The 16,634-nt window shown below is 33.1% G+C and overlaps 1 protein-coding gene across 1 annotated transcript; it reads left to right on the plus strand.

Moving 5' to 3' along the window:
* The first annotated feature begins 540 nt into the window (after window positions 1–540).
* Window positions 541–10,997, plus strand: LOC120594830 (cysteine-rich secretory protein 2-like). The gene is made up of 7 exons (XM_039852976.1): window positions 541–609; window positions 1,712–1,828; window positions 2,619–2,706; window positions 6,315–6,460; window positions 6,878–6,975; window positions 8,891–8,979; window positions 10,870–10,997. Exons 1-7 carry the CDS (start codon window positions 541–543, stop codon window positions 10,995–10,997), a joined length of 735 nt encoding a protein of 244 aa, XP_039708910.1.
* Window positions 10,998–16,634: the final 5,637 nt, after the last annotated feature.

A 16,634-nucleotide genomic window follows, 5' to 3' on the forward strand; every position in this document is an offset into this window, starting at 1 on the left:
GCTCTGAGAACCAACAGTAAGTGATAACTCATTTATTTTAATGTGAACATGTTTTTCACCAATGGTAAAATATTTTTAATAAATCTATCCATGATCTTCAAAACTACTTTTTATTGAAAGAATTATCTTATTAATTTTACTCTTTTACTCACTATATCAAATTGAAACTTAAATAAATTCTTTACATTTCCTTCTAAAATAGATAATATAAATATTCCCATGTTTATGACTTTGAAACACACTAGAACTGTAATAGAAAAATGTAAAAGTATGATAATTTGAATATATATAATTGAATATATATATTTCAAGGGCATTGGTCAGGTTCTTCAGTTTATATTTTCTTGTCCCTATCAGAGACAAGGTTGTTTCTACCATGATCCTACTGGAACTATATGACGCTCTTTTCCTGTTATGTTATAAATTAGGAATCACAGTTCCTTTGAGATAACCATGATCATTTCATTGGTTTTTCTCTCTTAGTCCATGTATAACATATTTTAATGCAGACCTTTGTTCTCTTTGACTTACCTCCCAGCAATGGCTTTACTCCCAGGGATGGTGTTTCTGGTTGCTGTGCTATTTCTATCTTCACCCACAGAAGGAAAGGTAAAGTTAAAAGTGGGAAATTTTTCCAGAGCTATCCAGGCAACTTTGTGGGATGGCAAGGCACTTTGAGAGCAGAAAGAGTAAGAGTGTCGGGTAATACAAAGCACTCATTGATAGCGTAGAGCAATTAACATCATTATCTAGATGAAAGTCTAAGGCTGAGCTATCCAGTATAGTAGTAATGAGGCACATTGGCCACTGAACCCTTGAAATGTGGCTTGTCAAAAACAAGATGTACTGTAGGTGTAAAGTACACACCAGATTTCAAAAGAAAAGGAAAATATCTCATTAATAATTTTTATATTGAATACATGATGAAATATTATTTTGGACAATTGTAAATTTAGCTCATCAAATTTCATAAACCTTACTCTGCCTCCAGATTTAGACCCCCACACACACACAAAGGTAAACCAAAAATATCAGCACCTTGTTTAATACCTTAATTATATTTTTGTTACTAAAAGGAATAAAGTCAGCACTAGTCCATTAATTAGATGGCTTTGCTCTCCTCATACTGTTTTGGAGATTTGTTTAATATTGTAAAATTGTTTTTTGAGTGGCTCCATAAAATCCACCCACGATAAGTAGAGTAATTTTTCTAGAATATTGAAGGCACTTTTACTGGGCCTAAACATTCTTTTCTTAATTCATTTTAAATACATTCTTTCTCTAAATACAGATATCATGTCAGGTCAAAGTTCTCATTAAAGTCTAGGATGAATCTTGAGCTCTACCCTTATTCCTCCTGCTGCAACCTTATTAAATAAGAATGAATACGTTTTAATGTTCTTATTATCCAACTTTTTTATTATAAAATATTACCATTCATATGTCATATTAAAAGTTCCCTTGAAACTGGAAATTGGCATTTGTGGCTTCAAAGGATTTTTTAATTTGTCATGCCATGAATTACATCTGCATTCTCAAATCTTCAAATTACTTCTTTACTGTTTGTCAATGCTTAATTTTTGGCAATGCTTAACTAATATTGGCTTGAACTGAACACTTTTTAAAGTGATCTTTGTTCCCTTGAATTAACTTACTCTTGCATGCAATTTTCAAAAATGTTAAAAAATACCTCAACTTTATTTCTTTTTAGGATCCAGCCTTTACTGCTTTGTTAACCACTCAATCACAAGTCCAAAGAGAGATTGTAAATAAACACAATGAACTAAGGAAATCAGTCTCTCCACCTGCCAGCAACATGCTAAAGATGGTAAGAGGGAGTAATATCAAGAAAGTGGTGTGAACCAGTGGTGGTATGAGCAGGCAGCTGGTAACTGGCATCTTGTAAGTGCTTTGTGGCTTGGAAAGTTCTGCCTCTATTTTACTATTTCATTTGAACTGTGTCATGAGCAGAGCATAAGTTCTCAATTTTCCTTTATAATGGTTATGGTTAAATAACTTGTCAAGATTACAGGCCTATTAAGTTGAGAAGGCAGAATTAGAAGCTAAATCTTCAGACGTTAAATATGAAGCTGTTATATTTTTTGTTCACTATCCTTCCTAGTCTAAAAGAAAGAAATCCTCTTTCCTTCAAGATAAGTGCCATTTAGGGTAAATAGCCCAATTTCCAGGTCATAGTCCCTAAAAAACAAATATCTACCATAGGAATGCAATGGGCTGCAAATGGAATTGGAAATAATGTAGGTCAGCTTATTACTATTGAAATATAATACTTGAGATGTTGATCAGTATTTAGAGTAGCATCATTACTAAAAATCCTAGGTGTGGCTTCTGTGCTATCATAAATAGTCAGATATTATTGTATTAGATATTTCTCTCATTAGACACATTACCTATGGACTATCTTCTCATTGAAACTGGCACTGGGGGGAGAAAGACACACCAAAAAAAAGAAAAAAGGAGATATTTTAATACCAGTGACAGATAATATATTTACAGAAGTTTTAAAGGAGTGCAAATCAATCTACCAATCAGATTATAATGCAAATGCTTTGTTGAAGTTGAATTTTTAAGTGTATTTTTTTTCTTCTGACATTTAGGAATGGAGCAGAGAAGCAACAGCAAATGCCCAAAAGTGGGCAAACAAGTGCACTTTAGAACACAGTAGTGCAGAAGACCGAAAAACTAGTATGTAAATTAGTAAATATTTATTGAACAAATGAACAAATAAAGTAACACTGGAAAATAAAATAGAACAGACCATTCTAGGGTGTTGCATTAAGAAGACATTTTGAATAAATGTTGCTTATACTTTTGTCTTTTTGAAATCACTGTATATAGAGAGATAATTATGATAAGTGCAATTTTATGTGTGTTGATTGTTTATGCTACACAGTTTCTCAAGCAGTATCTCATTTGTTCCTCTCAACCAGCTCATGAGTAAACAGGTCATGCATCACCATTTTCCAAGTTTTAAAAATTAGAAAACTAGAACATGGGAGGAAAGACTTAACCAAGAATACAACGTGAAGTACTAACATATATTGGAAAGATAACAAGGCTTTCTGATTTCTAACTCACTGCCCTTTTGTGATATTGTATAGCCATTTGGTGTTCTGAAATCTATTTGTTTTGTATTTATAAAATATATTGAATTATGTTGAGTTGTTCCTAAACTTTGCTCTAAAAATATTTAACTTTTAATCAGGATGAATATTTGGGGTAAAATATTTTGATAGCAGAAAAGTATTTTATGTGGACTATGTGCTTATATGTATAGAATAATAAATTCAAAAACATGTCATAAGAACATATCAAGGATCAAAAAGCTATGAGGAAAAACATTTGTATGCATAAACTTTACATAAAATATTTATTTACATTATCAAATATGATATACATATAGGTAAGCTTGATTTGAAGGTAATGAATAATTTACCTGTGATTTAGTAGAACTATTATTCTTTATGTTGTTGATGCTAATGTTATAATAAAATCATGAAGAGAGTTGACTGTATTCAGTAGAAGATTGAAACAAATGGTCTTAAAGATCCAAGTCTACTGTTAGATGCTTAGTTTTTATTCTTCCTTATTAAAGGAGATAATAAATTTCAAGCCATCAAAATGTAAGTACTAAGAGAGGGCTTGAAAAATATAGGGAAAAGTTTCTGGGGTACAAGGCACTTCTTTATTATTTTTTTATTTAATGCTATTGTTTAAGAACACAACATGAGATCTACCCTCTTAACAAGTGTTTAAGTGTGTAATACACTGTAGGTACAATGTTGTACCTACAGTGTATTACACAAGAAGATCTCTACTGTACATTACAGAAGATCTCTACTGTACAAGAAGAGCTTGTTCATCATACTTACCTGAATTTTTTGCCATTGATTAGCAACTTCCCATTTCTCCTTCCTCCCAGCCATTCCACTCTTTAATTCTGTAAATGTGACTATTTTAGATACTTCACAAAAGTGGAATCATGCAGTAGCTTTCTTTGTATGACTTATTTCACTTAGCATAACATCATAAAGGTTCATCCATGTCACATGTTGCAAAATTTCTTCCTTTATTAAGGATGACTAATATACCATTGTATGTATATATCACATTCTGCTTATTCATTCATCTGTTGGTGGACATTTGGTTGTTCCTACATCTTGGCTATTGTGGATACTGCTGCAATGAACATCAGTTTGCTAATATTTCTTCAAGATCCTGATTTCAATTCTTTTGTATAATGCTCAATTCTTTTGTATAATGCTCAGAAGTGAAATCGCTGGGCCATTTGGTAGTTCTACTTTTAATTTTTTGAGGAACCTCTTTAGTGTTTTCCATAGCAGCTACACCATTTTGCATCGTCTCCAACAGTGTACTAGGATTTTACTTAGTACTCCACATTCTCACAATCATTTGTTGTCTTTTGTTTTTTGTTCATTTGTTTGTTTGTTTTATAATAGATATCCTGACAGGTATAAGATAGTACCTCATCGTAATTCTGATTTGCATTTCCCTGATGATTATCTTTTCACATACCTGTTGGCCATTTTTACATGGTCTTTGGAGAAATGTCTATTCAAGTCCATTGCGGTCAAAAAAGATGCTTAATTCCTCAGGCAGCTCCCAGAAATGATGGACTTTGGACATTCCATCCAATTCTTTTCCTCCCCAGGGAGAGTCTAGGAGCTGAGGTTTTTTGTTTGCTCACTCTGTGCTGGACTGGGAGGGAGAGACTATGGCAACTGCCAGCCCAAATTCCTGTGTCTTCACTAGCCCCAGGCTAGATTATGCTAGGTCTTGTTAGCATTCCCAGACAGGAAAGTTATAAGCCAGTCTTTGGGGCAGCTTCTGGAAATTTGTGGCATTGGATGCCCAGACCAACTCTTTCCCTCCCCAAGGAGAAGCAAGCAGTTATGGTTTTTGTCTGCTTGCTCTGTGCTGAGCTGGGAAGAAGAGCTATGGCATCTACTAAACCAAAGCACCTTCTCTGCTCTCCCCCAGGGGCTAAGACTGTGCCAAACCAACCAGAGCTCCAAGACTGGCAAGACAGGCCAGTTCTTTGGATAGCCCTGGAGAAACTGGAACATTGGACATTGATCAACTCTTTGCCTCTCAAAGGGGAAGCTGAGAGCTATTTTTGTATTTGCTTGCTCTGTGCTGAACCAGAAGCAGCAATTATGGTATCTACCAATCCAAGCCACCATATCCATTCTCCCTTGGGTATCTAGCCTGTGCCTGACACTCAGAGCTCCAAGACCAGTAAGACAGAAGCCAGCCCTCTGGAGAGTCCCCTAGGAAAAGTTGAAATGCTGAACAAATGAACCAAGTCATTCCCTCCCCTGGGCGGACCTGGGAGCTTGGAGGTCTCTTCCTAATTATATGGCACTGTGCTGAGAATAAGGCTTCTAGCAAGAGGGTATTCCAATCTCCCTACAGGCTTAAATGAGTCTGGTTTCATATTTTCCCAGTGTATGGGAGCCTTTCAATTAGGTTTTGGATTTCTCACAAGGGCAATTTTGTTCATGAACTGTTGTTGAATTGGTGTGTTTGTTGAGGGAAGGAAGCCTAGGGATTCCTACTCCACCATCTTGTTGATGTCACTCTCTGCAAGGTCCTTTTTGCTTAACTCTCTGAGGAGTATTTGACCTGGTGACATTCTGATTTGTAGAATTTAAAAAGATCCAAGTTTTTGAAAATTATCATCCCTCCTGATGTTGGTTGCTTGATTGGGGTTCTTTTTTTTACACTTAAAACCTATATAATTTTATTAACCAATGTCATGATTGGGTTCTTAAAGAGTGCCTATAAAGTTTTTTTCCCCACAGTTCACACAAAATTATAATCATAAACATTTTATTCAGGGTCCTATATGTGAAAAAAAAACTCATAATATGGGAAAGAAGGGGAGAGAAAGAATAAAAGTTGGTTGCTGCCTTTCCAAGCTTACAATACAAAGCTGAGAGCACATGAGACATTGTACATGAAAAAGAATGAAAAAGAATTTAGCATGAAAAAGAATGCATCTTGACAACCCCGAGGGAAAAAATTTTTAAAGAATAAGATCTTCTCAACCTATTCAAAGTTTTACATGTTGAGACCACCCTCGCTGTGCTAAGCATATCTGTCTTCTATTCAGTTTTATAGCTGAGAAGAAATAGAAGCACCTTTTTAATGTATTTAATCAATACTGGCAAATATAGTCACTATGAAAGGCAACATTCTTGTGTTCGTATAGTTGATTTCTTTTGCTATTGCATGCTTTACAGCTTTCCTCATGATCTGTTCCATCTTAGGTACAAAATGTGGTGAGAATCTCTATATGTCAAGTGACCCTACTGCCTGGTCAAATGCAATCCAAAACTGGTATGATGAGAGCCACAATTTTGTCTATGGCGTAGGACCAAAGAGTTCCAGTGCAGTAGTTGGACATTATACCCAGGTAAAGAGAACAAATAAAAATATTTCTGCCACAAGTGCTCTAATATAGAAAATTTCTCCAAATTATGAACAACTTTAGTGTTTAATTTGGGGAAAGGAGCCTGAGTAGGTATAATAGAGCCTTGGCAATTGGCTGATACTTCAAGTAGAAATATCATTTTTTTTCCATGGCCTGCAAAACTCTTGGTTGGGAAGTGCATTTTGTACTTTTCCAACATTATAAATGGATAAAGTAGTGAATGTACATGAAATTTTAACATTTTAAAAGTTTGTGACTTTGTATCAATAATTTAAATATTTCCATTAGATACACAGCTACAAACTATAGTAGTAACATTTTTTTTCAAGTTTTTATTTGCTATTTGTTTTTTAATTTTTTTTCCTCAATGTACTCATATATTCTCTTATGGATTTATAGGTTGTTTGGTATTCATCTTACCGTGTCGGATGTGGAATTGCCTATTGTCCCAATCAAGATAATCTAAAATACTACTATGTTTGCCAATATTGTCCTGCGTAAGTATACACTTTAGCGTTGAATGTCCATAATTCTATCTGCAATTTCATATTAAAAAATCTCATATATTAAACAAGCCAAAAAAAAATATTTCAGTAAAGAGAAGGCATAAATCTTTGAAAATGCTCTTTAAGGTAAGATACATTGAACTTATCAAAGAAAAGACCAAGTTCTTAGGTCCAAATATAAAATCTGAAGCTCTCTTTCTTCAATTATAAAGTGATATCTTTTCTATTGCCTTTACCTAGGGCTTAAGGTTATTCTTGTGTAGTGTGTATTTCCCTAGATTTGGTATCTTCAGTTTTCACTAATTTCACACTCTAGGAGGGTAGAAGCTTGATGGTTAAACAAGGGGTAGTAGTGGATTAGCAAATAGATAATGGCAAATTGTGATTTCAGGCTTTTCTGCTAAAATGTTCCCACTCCTGTTTATATAAAAACAACAACATTTTTATCATTAAAAATCCATTCTTTTGAGATTCAAAGGTTTTTCAAGAGATCTTTAATATATTTCAGAGTTCAGAAAAAGTTAACATCTTAAGTCTTTGTTTCTCTACAGTTTTCACACCAAAAAAACTCGATTAACAACCTATCCATAAGGTCTTGATTTATAGCAGGAAACAAGCTGTTTTGTCAAGCAATGTTTGAAGTCGTCTACAATAAATCCTATGAATATACTGAAGATCTAATCTCAACATATCTGTCAGTCTTAATTTTTTTAGTGTTTGAAATTTCTTATGACTAGAGGCAGGGAAGCCCCCAAAACAAGTCTCCCACAGGATTTATTTTGAGATTATGGTTAACCTGGGGATATGGATCTCCTTTTTGAGAAGATTGACTTCCAAAGTCATTTTCCCACTTGCATCTATTAGAGTTTAGTAGAAAGAATTGGAAAGTCCTAGGAGAGTACACCCAAACTCACTGCCTCGCTGTGAGAGGGTAGGCATCTGAAGCCAGGCATCTGAAATGAGTATTGGAGTGAATAATAAGGAGAAGCAGAGGTGAGAAAACTTTCAGAACACTTTTATGTCTATTTTACAATTTTCCAAGGGCTCACATACATACAGCTATATTCTGTGTAGAGAGACTGAAATTCAAATGTATTGCCTTGGGCCATTAGCCCACTTGACACTATTGAAATCTGCACTTGCATGCATTTTCAAATTAATTAAATGACCAATACAATAATAATTATCAGTGAGTTACCAGTTAGTTCTTGTAAGGTGATTATATCCTGGATATTGGTGTTTATTCGAAACTTTTTTTAAAACTAATATTCTTTGTTTAATAAACAAAAATTTCTCACACGCTGCCTCTAGAATCTCACCAACTTTCCCCAGCTCTCCCTGCCCCCATACACATACACCATTAACTCCTTAAATATCACTATTCCTATATAGAAGTCTATGCTTATGTGTGTGTACCTATATAATACTCATACTGTAGTTTTACTGTCCTTAGTCCATATTAGAGAAATTATGGTATTTTATCATCTTTCAAATATAAGATGATATTGTAACATCGAGTATTCTTTTTCTAACTGCAACTGCCTGCCCCCGGGAGTTTCTCCTGTCTCTCTAGGAAATATGCTCTACCCCTAGCCAGCACACTGGGGTATACTGACTTAACAATTTGAGTCTACTGTGAGATGAAGATAGTGTTGAAAATTTTAGAGTTTAGTTATTCAATTTAGTTATTCAACCTCCAAAATTATAGTCAAGGAGATGGGTCAATGTGTAAAGTTATTTTCTTAATTTGGAGTTTATCTGAATCACACATTGAGAATTATAATTTTTCAGTTTTGTTACATATCTGAAAAATTGAATAACTATATTTGGTGACTGATGCTACCCTTGAACTATAAATTAAACAGCCAAGTGAAAAATATTTGACATTATATATTTTAAATTTCAGTGGTAATAATGTGAGTAAAAAGAATACCCCTTACCAACAAGGAATACCCTGTGCCAGTTGCCCTGGTAACTGTGACAATGGACTATGCAGTAAGTTTGAAGTGATTAACCTGCTATTATAACAAAAATTTGATATTTTTTTCTTTTTGTATGTTAAGAAATTTCCTTAGGTTACCAATTTAAATGTCTTTATGCAAAAGAAAAGAGATTATTCAACAGTGTATGTGTTTAATCTTTTTATACACTTTAATAATCTACATGTTTTTGTAATGAAAAATACTATATGTAACATAATGAAACATCTGTTGTCAGTATGTTTGTGGGACTATGAAGAGCTTACTAATAGTAACTATACATGTTTCTGGTAACTAGTTCAAAGTTAGTATTATTAGACCAAAGGAGGTATTTCGAAAGAATAAAATGTAGAAATATACAGATGTGAGATAAAATTATGGCTTGGTCTAGACAGACAAACAATGTTTCTTTTGTGCTAATGAGTTCATCATGCTGATTACCATGCTTTTTTGTAGTGTAATTGGAATCATAGCATTTGACTTAGTGATCACTTTCCTTAAAATTTGAAAGTAGTTTTATGCACGTTTTTAATGACAATATCCAACCTGTATACAGTATTGGGTCATCGAACCCACAAACATATTGCTACAAAAGGAGAGAATGAAACAAATGTCATATTTATCATTTCTAAACACATCATAAAAAGATGTAAGAATAGCTATTTCCTCTGTTAGTTGATATACTTTTATTAAAGTTATGAACAATAGAGTTGGCCTATTCACTGAGATTTTTAAATGCATTCACTTTTAGTTAACATTCTTTCTGACTGAATTCTATAGGTATAATTCAGAATATTTATGGCATCAAAGTTATAAATCAACTAAAGGAGAAAAAAATTGAATATTAATATCTCTGCTGAACGCTATTTGCTAAGAAGCTTGGAATTTATCCTATTAGGGATAAGCAGTCCATTGAAAGAGTTTAAATGTAAGAGTGACGAGTCAGAATCATGTTTTATAAAAAGCTTGCTAGCAATAGTATGTAGAAACAATTGGACAGAAGCCAGCTAGAAAACTTTGAAAAAATATGGGTTGAAAAACAAAAAGGATGTCTTTACTGCATCACTGGCAAAATAAAGGAAGAGAAATGGACTGAGTTGAGAGAAAAGAAGTAGAATAGCCAGTATTCATTACCTGTGCTGGTTGAGTGCTGGTCAGAAGTAGAAAAAGAGTTCAGATTGATTCAGTCTAAAGTGCTGAGTAGGAGAACCATTTCACTAAGATTGTGGAAGGGATACAGGGAGACAAAACTCAGGAATTGTGAGGGTTGTGGGTAGTATGAGTCTAGTTTGAGATCTGTTGAGTTTAAGGCCCCTGGGGAACACCCAAGAAGTATCAGAAGAAAAAAGGGCACATTATCACTGTTTTGCATCTTTATCTTTCCATAGAAATCACTTTCTCCAGGAAGAAAACATTGACATCTAAAGCAGTGCTGTCTAATAGTATGAAACGATGGAAATATTTTGTTAGCATATATAGCCACTAATTACATGTGGCCTTTGAACACATGAAATGTGGCTAGTAAGATTAAGAAACTAAAATTTAAATTTTATCTAATTTAGAATAATTTAAATTTAAATAGCTGTATGTGGCTAGTGGCTCTCATATTAGACTCTGCAGGTGTAGAGAGATTTATTTATATTCATTTTACTGTCTTTGATAGGGAGAAAAGTAGGTCAATTCATTTTAGAAACATGTCACCATTTTCAAAATAAAAAAAGTGGTGGATTAATCAGTGAGCTCAACTGAGTAAACTATATGTCCCTCAAGAAGTAAAAGGCCCATCACAGAGTAAGAAAACTTGACTTTTTGTCCAATCCACCCTCCTATGCACTTTGAATGTATAAATTATTTTGCCGCTACTAAAGAAAATTATAAGGATATAACTAATCTGCTTTTGTTACAGCCAATAGTTGCGAGTATGAAGATCTCCTTAGTAACTGTGATTCCTTGAAGGCAACAGCTGGCTGTGACCATGAACTACTCAAAGAAAAGTGCAAGGCAACTTGCCAATGTGAAAACAAAATTTACTGAAATACTCATCATGCCTTGAGCAAGAGTGAGTGGAGAAGGGCTGCATGATTTAAAAGACACATAACAAAGCTGAAACTGTAGGCATGTTAGAAATTTGATTGTGAACAGTAATACTTCTTTTTCTCTTGGATCTTCACGGAAATCTCTTTCATAAATCGATTTATAAAAGCAGCGAAGTCCATGACGACAGCTTTGGGACTTCAATATACATTTGGTACTTTAAAGTTAATGAATTGAACCAAGTTGGGAATTTTTAAAGTTGTTTAACCACAGGACTTAGGTCACTAGAACTTCAAATTAAAATGAAGAATTACCTGTTTCCTGAAACAATATGCAAAAAATAAAAAAAAATTAACATCATTGTCATTTGTACTACATGATTTTTTACATAAATAAAGAATAAATACAAAGACTAACAGAAGTAATTAGCTTTTAAAATAAAGAACTTATCTAAGCAATCACATAGATGTGATTCTTATGCAATATTTTACAGTATTCATAATTTTATCTCTAGCTAGATTCAGCCCACATAAATGATTATACAGAACAAAATATTTACCTATAAAATTAATCTTGATAACCAAAAAAAAAAAATGAGTCAGTTCTATTCTTATTTGCTTTTTGCTTTTTGACATTTTGATCTCCTCCCTACTGGCTTAGTTGATCTAAAAAGAAAATATTACCTAACAGCATATACAAATATATCCTCCCTCCTCAAAAGAAAACAATAGTAATAAATACTTTAGAGAGATTTACCATTTATAAGTCTGCACATATTCTCATTTGAGACTGATAAAACAACAGGGTCAACAATGCTTTTTTTTAAAAAAAAGCAATAAAAATACTGAAGATTTGAACAGAGACTTCAAAGAATATATACAAATGGCAAGTGAGAATATAAAAAGATGTTCAACATCATTAGTCATTACAGAAATGCAAATTTAAAACACTGTGAGATACCAATATACAAGTAATAAAATGACTAGAATGAAAATGACTATACAAAGTGTTGATGAAGTTGTGGAGGAACTGGATCCATCATATACTCCTCTTAGGAATATAAAGTCATGCAATTGCTTTAGAACTCACGTCTTCAGATTCTTAAAAAGTTATATACCTATCATCTGATCAAGCCTTTCCATTTTTATGTATCCAAGAAAAAAACATATGTCCATTTGAAGACTTATATGTGAGCATCCATATAAGGTTTATTAGTAATAGCCGAAACCTAGAAATGTTTATTCACATGTGGCTGGATAAACAAATTACAGTACATGCATATAATGGAGTACTACTTGACAAATAAAAAAATGAACTATTCATATTCTCGACAATGTCGATGAATCTCAAAATAATTAAACTGAGTGAAAAAAGACAGAAGTATACATACTGTGTGATTCCATTTATATAAAACTAGAAAATGCGAACTATATTGACAGAAAGCAGATCAGACTTCATTTATAAATTATACTCATTTACAAAATGAGTATAATTATTATATGCATTGCATAAGGAATTTGGTAAAATTTAATGATAAAGGTAAGCAGTTAAAATAACATTGTTGGTTTGAAGAGTGATATCGGCAAATGGTGGCATAAGAATTTCTAGCACTCATCTTCCACTCAAAACCATAATTTTGAACAATCTGCATGCAAAAATACCTTCACCAGAGCCAAGAATTTCAAGTAAGGGATTACAGCAACTGGGCGAAGCATAGAAATAAATAAGAAAAGACACACCGAGGAGGGAAGGAAAGATAGATTCACACTATTCTCATTCCTGTCTCCCAATCCTGGGCAGTCCATTGCAGAGAGAAATACCTTTTCTGTGGGAAAAGTGGAGTGAAGTAAGTGCCTGACTTCATCAAAGACCTCAGAGCCAGCCCACCCCAGAACCAGGCCAACTCCTGCAGCCCTGCAGGGGTCCCTGCAGGGTTCTATAAACCCAGGCCCCCAAGTCACCCTGTGCCTGTGGGCTCCAGAGACCCTCTGCAGCTCCCCAGTGACCCCAGGCAGCTCCTATGGCTCCAGGCTCCTGGCAGGCTCCTGTGATCTCAGGTTCTTAATCCACCCTGGCACCAGTCGGCTCCCATAGCACCAGGCTTCCAGTAGGCTCCCATGAAATCAGGCTCCCAGCATACATTAGCACCAGACAGCTCCCAAGACCTAGGCAGTTCCTGTGGCAAAAGGCTCCAGGCCTTGTCTTCAAGGAGTGCATTCACATGGTCTCCTTGCCTTCAGGAATTTCACTTTCTAGTGTGATCTTATTCACTTCACAGCTCTATTCCCGGTGCCCAGTAGAGGTTTTCACACATAGGAAGGCCTCAATAAATATTTGTGGAATAAATATCAATGAATAGGCCCACAAACATGCTATTGTATACTATAAATGTCAGAGAGAAAATAAGCAAGAAGATGGAACAGAAAAAAGAGAATGTGGGCTATTTAAACATTCTCTCTTTGGAGGTATAAGAAGCAATACTAGGCTACATAATTTCACATGAAGGGAAGGAAGGAAGGGAAGGGAAGGAAGGGAAGGGAAGGAAGGAAGGAAGGAAGGGGAAGGCTGGAAGAAAAAAAAAGAAAAGAAAAGAAAAAAGAAAAGAAAGAAAAAGCCTCTTTAAAAGGATAAATTACCTAAACTAGATCTTAAAATTTCAAAAGACTGAAAAAGGACAGTCAAATCAGTGTATCTTTTACAGGAGATTTCCAGGTCAAAAGTTAAATTTGATTATATTTACGAACTTATATATAGTTTAAAGAAGAATAAGAACAGAAATAGACCTAGTACCTGCAAGCAAATCTATACATCATACACTTAAAGCAAAACTACACTAATGCACAAAATATTCAGGAGGAGTTGCTGAAAAATGCATCATGTGAAGCCTCCAGTGATGTAAAAAGAATCAGAAACAGACTGTATCGCCTCTGGCAGAATACGACATAAGGAAAATAAAATTGTAGTAGCATCCCAATGATTCATGATTTTTCAATATTTTATTGTATATAAGCTATTCAGTATGTCGATTCAATTTTATGCATTATTATTTTTTATTAAATGTAAGTTTAAAGTAACAGTTTTAATCTTAGAGTCAGTGCTAATAGTATTTATAAATGAAACAAAGGCTACTGATATTTTAACTCTGAAAGTGAGAAGAAGTTTGCAGAGTAAAATGATTCCTTCTAAAATAATTTAGATCCAAATGGAGAAGGAAAAAAGTAGAATAAGCTCATTTGTTTTAGTATAGTCAATAACTTAAAGCTAAAGTATTCTACTAAAAGCTGATAAATCCACTAGGAAATGACAAATAAACAAGATTAAGGGCACTACTCAAATAAAAAGTAAAAATCTTAAGTCATAATTTTTTTAAAAGAGTGAAGAAAAATCTATAAAGAAACAAAGCAAATATAATGCAATGCACATAATAATTATAATGTAAAATAATATAATAGAATTGAAAACATATTAATTATTTTAATAAATATGAATGGGCTTGTAAATCAATTACTTTAAGAAATTTCAGCTTAGCACAAAACAGAACCCACCTGTATGCTTTATCGAAGAGTGATTCAAAAAGACTAACAGTAAGAGAATTAGCAAATGTATTCCAGGGAAATAGAAAAAATAAGAAGCATGGGCTATAAGCCTAATATCAACCTAAGAAGAATTCAAGCGAAAATATATCTAACATTAAAAATAACTCTCTGCAATGCGCCATATGAAAGTTATAAACACCTAATCATCAGATAACATTAAGGCCATTTAATAAAAACTATAGAGGATGCAAGGAGACATAAACTGAAACATACTAATAAGACAGGAGATTTTAACATACAACTCTCAGCTCAAGAAAGGTCAAGTGGCTAAAAATTAGAATGTAAAAGAGAAAAGAGTCACTGAGACAGATTAATAGCATTTACATTTTCTTCTCAAGTGCATAAAATAGTTTTAAAAATTGATCAATTATTAGTTTACGGAAAAGTGTTTTATAAAATAGAAATGTAAAAAGCACTTTAACAAGTAACGAAACAAAATCAAAACTGAAAAGGGCCTTTCTAGTTGGAAATTTAAAAACCCTCTTTTAAGCAAGTCTTAAGTAACAAGGGAAAGACAAATACAAATTACAGGATTTCTATAAAAATAATGATAAAAATATTATCTATCTGAATCTGTAGAACACACATAGGCAGTGATAAAAAGGAAATTCATTGTCTTAAACATTTTTACCAATAAATTAAAATAAATTAATTAAATCCCCAATTCAAAAATCTAGAAAAACAGTAGAGTAAATCTAAAGGAGAGTAAATTCTAAAGAAGGAAATAATGGTCATAAACTAAAGTTAATGAACTAGAGAATAGAAAATCAGAAGTATAATTAATAAATCAAAATTCTGTGTTTTATAATTAACAAAACAGACAAATGACTAGTGAGCTTAAAAAACAAAAAAAAGATAAAACCACAAATTGACCGAACAAAATCACAAAGGAGAAACAACTATTAGAATAGAAGAAATAGGAAGAGAGAGGGGTCCGGGGCGGGGGAGGGGAGAGTGGATGTGGGGCGAAAGGTACTATTAAAACCTGTATGCAGGGGGACAAGAAGGCTGGGAAATGGGGTGAAGGATTAAAGTACAAATTAGTAGCTGATAGATGGTCATGAGGATGGGGAGCGTGGCATAGGGAATGCAGTTAGCATTAATATATTGGCTAGGTGGAAAACCCAAGGAGGGAAGGAACAATTAGGGGGATCATTTTATAAACTATATAAATGTCTAACCAATGTATTGTATACTTGAAACTAATTTAAATAAATAAGTAAATAAATAAATGAATGAATAAATAAATAAATAAATATGTAAATATATTTGGAACCCTAGATAAAAAAATAATTTACTAGGAAAATAGAATTTACAAAAATTGACTCTATTAGAGATGAAGATTAAACTGGCCATTATCTATGAAGCTATCAAGAAACTATCATCTCAAAAAAATGTGTGTGTGTGTAATCTAATATGTAAATGGACAAAGGACATAACAAATAATTCACCAAAAATTAATTAAAATGACCACTAAACATAAAAAAAAGATTTTTAATTTCACTCATAATAAAAAGAAATTAAAAAAACACTTGCATAGCATTTTCGCCTCTCAAATTTAAAAAAATCAAAAATAATATATTATGGTACAGTTTTTATGAAGAAATATTTGGCAATAGCTACCAAAACTACATGTGCATTTACCTTTTAATCCAGCAGCCTTTCTAGAATTCAACTTTAAATCACTTCTAGAAATTCCATATTGTTCTTTCAACAATATAAAGATTAATATGTGCAATATTATTGAAATATTATTTGTAATTGCAAAATATTTCTAAAAATCTATAACTCATACACAAAAAGTTAATTGAATAAACTGTGGTGCATTAACACAAAGTAGTACTATGCATCTTTTAAAAAGAATGAGAAGGATCTTTATGAACTGATACAGAGTGATTTCCAGGGTATGTTGTTAAATGAAAAAGAGCAAAGTGCAAAAGTATTTTTATAGTATTCTATCTTGTGTGTAAAAAAAATGATAAATACAAAAATATACATGTACTTTCACATTTTTGAAAAATATACATGCAACATAAAAAGA

This window comes from Pteropus medius, unplaced genomic scaffold (assembly GCF_902729225.1).
Source record: "Pteropus medius unplaced genomic scaffold, Ma_sr-lr_union100, whole genome shotgun sequence".
Taxonomy (NCBI): domain Eukaryota; kingdom Metazoa; phylum Chordata; class Mammalia; order Chiroptera; family Pteropodidae; genus Pteropus; species Pteropus medius.

Excerpts from the sequence above, each read along its gene's own strand:
- LOC120594830 (XM_039852976.1), top strand. The coding sequence starts at position 541 with ATGGCTTTACTCCCAGGGATGGTGTTTCTGGTTGCTGTGCTATTTCTA. Across the intron at positions 6,976-8,890 it reads GTTTGCCAATATTGTCCTGC|TGGTAATAATGTGAGTAAAA; the intron begins GTAAGTATACAC and ends TTTAAATTTCAG. Across the intron at positions 8,980-10,869 it reads CTGTGACAATGGACTATGCA|CCAATAGTTGCGAGTATGAA; the intron begins GTAAGTTTGAAG and ends CTTTTGTTACAG.